Below are 903 nucleotides of genomic sequence, written 5' to 3'. Positions count from 1 at the left end.
CTCACGACATTCCACGCATTTCATCGCACGCAGATGCGCTGTTGGAAGGGCTGGCGAGCGAGGAGAAGCACCTGGTGACGAGCGACGTGGCATTCCTCGCGCGGGCCGATGCCGACGTCCGCGCGCGCCTTCTCATTCAGGCCACCAACGGCCTGCAGGCCCTGCACCGGGCCAGCAAGGGCCTGGGCCACCTGGCCCACGTCGCCGCCCTCCTGGACCGCCTCGGTGTGCTGCTGCAGCCGGGCACCACCCTCGGCAGCGCGACCAGCAGGTCCGGAATGGAGAGCCCCCTCGCCGTTCAGCTCGCTCGGTCCTACATTCTTGCCAAGGTACGTGGAATGCCAACTATGCAGCGTTCATTTCATTCTTTGGCTAACACGCGACTCCGTGCGTGTCGTGTGGCATTGAACTTGGACAGAAGGAAAAGGGAAGCGCTGAGCATCTGAAGGAGGGGCTGAAGAGGCGAGCCAATCTGGCGTCGGCCGTTCTTCGGCTGCGCTCGCTGGCCGCGGCCAACGTCCGGAACAAAAAGTCGCTCCCCGCGCAGGCCCTGAACGAACTCATTCCCAGCCTCGGCGCTGCCAAGGTACCTTGGCCCACCGCCCCGCACGACACGACCACACACGCACCTTGGCCCACCGCCCCGCACGACACGACCGCACACGCACGACCGCACACGCATATGCGTCGACGCTGATGACGCGCCAACGCAGGGCCAGGTGAGCTATGTGAGCCGCTTTCTATCGCACCTGATACTCCTGGGCCAAACGCTGGGCACCGAGAGCGACGCCCTGCAGCACCTGCGCCTCTCACCTCGTCGCCTCCTCTCCTCACTCGTCTTCGAAGCCAAACAGTGTACGGCCTCCCAGCTCGTGCGACCGTATGTGTGTGTCGTGTGTGTCG

General features: G+C 64.8%; 1 protein-coding gene across 1 annotated transcript in view; it reads left to right on the top strand.

The window, feature by feature from the left end:
- Window positions 1-110: 110 nt before the first annotated feature.
- Window positions 111-903, top strand: part of ACA1_022360 (uncharacterized protein) — a gene marked incomplete at both ends in the record, with an annotated part of 6,138 nt that continues 5,345 nt past the window's right edge. The window contains 3 exons of the mRNA XM_004336663.1: window positions 111-329; window positions 419-586; window positions 714-872. Of these exons, the coding sequence (XP_004336711.1) occupies window positions 111-329; window positions 419-586; window positions 714-872 (546 nt within the window). The remainder of the gene's footprint in view (window positions 330-418; window positions 587-713; window positions 873-903) is intronic.

The sequence above is a fragment of the Acanthamoeba castellanii genome (genome assembly GCF_000313135.1).
Source record: "Acanthamoeba castellanii str. Neff unplaced genomic scaffold scf7180000084293, whole genome shotgun sequence".
Lineage (NCBI taxonomy): Eukaryota > Discosea > Longamoebia > Acanthamoebidae > Acanthamoeba > Acanthamoeba castellanii.
Note: the sequence above shows the minus strand (reverse complement) of the source record. Positions and strands in the feature narration are given on the sequence as shown.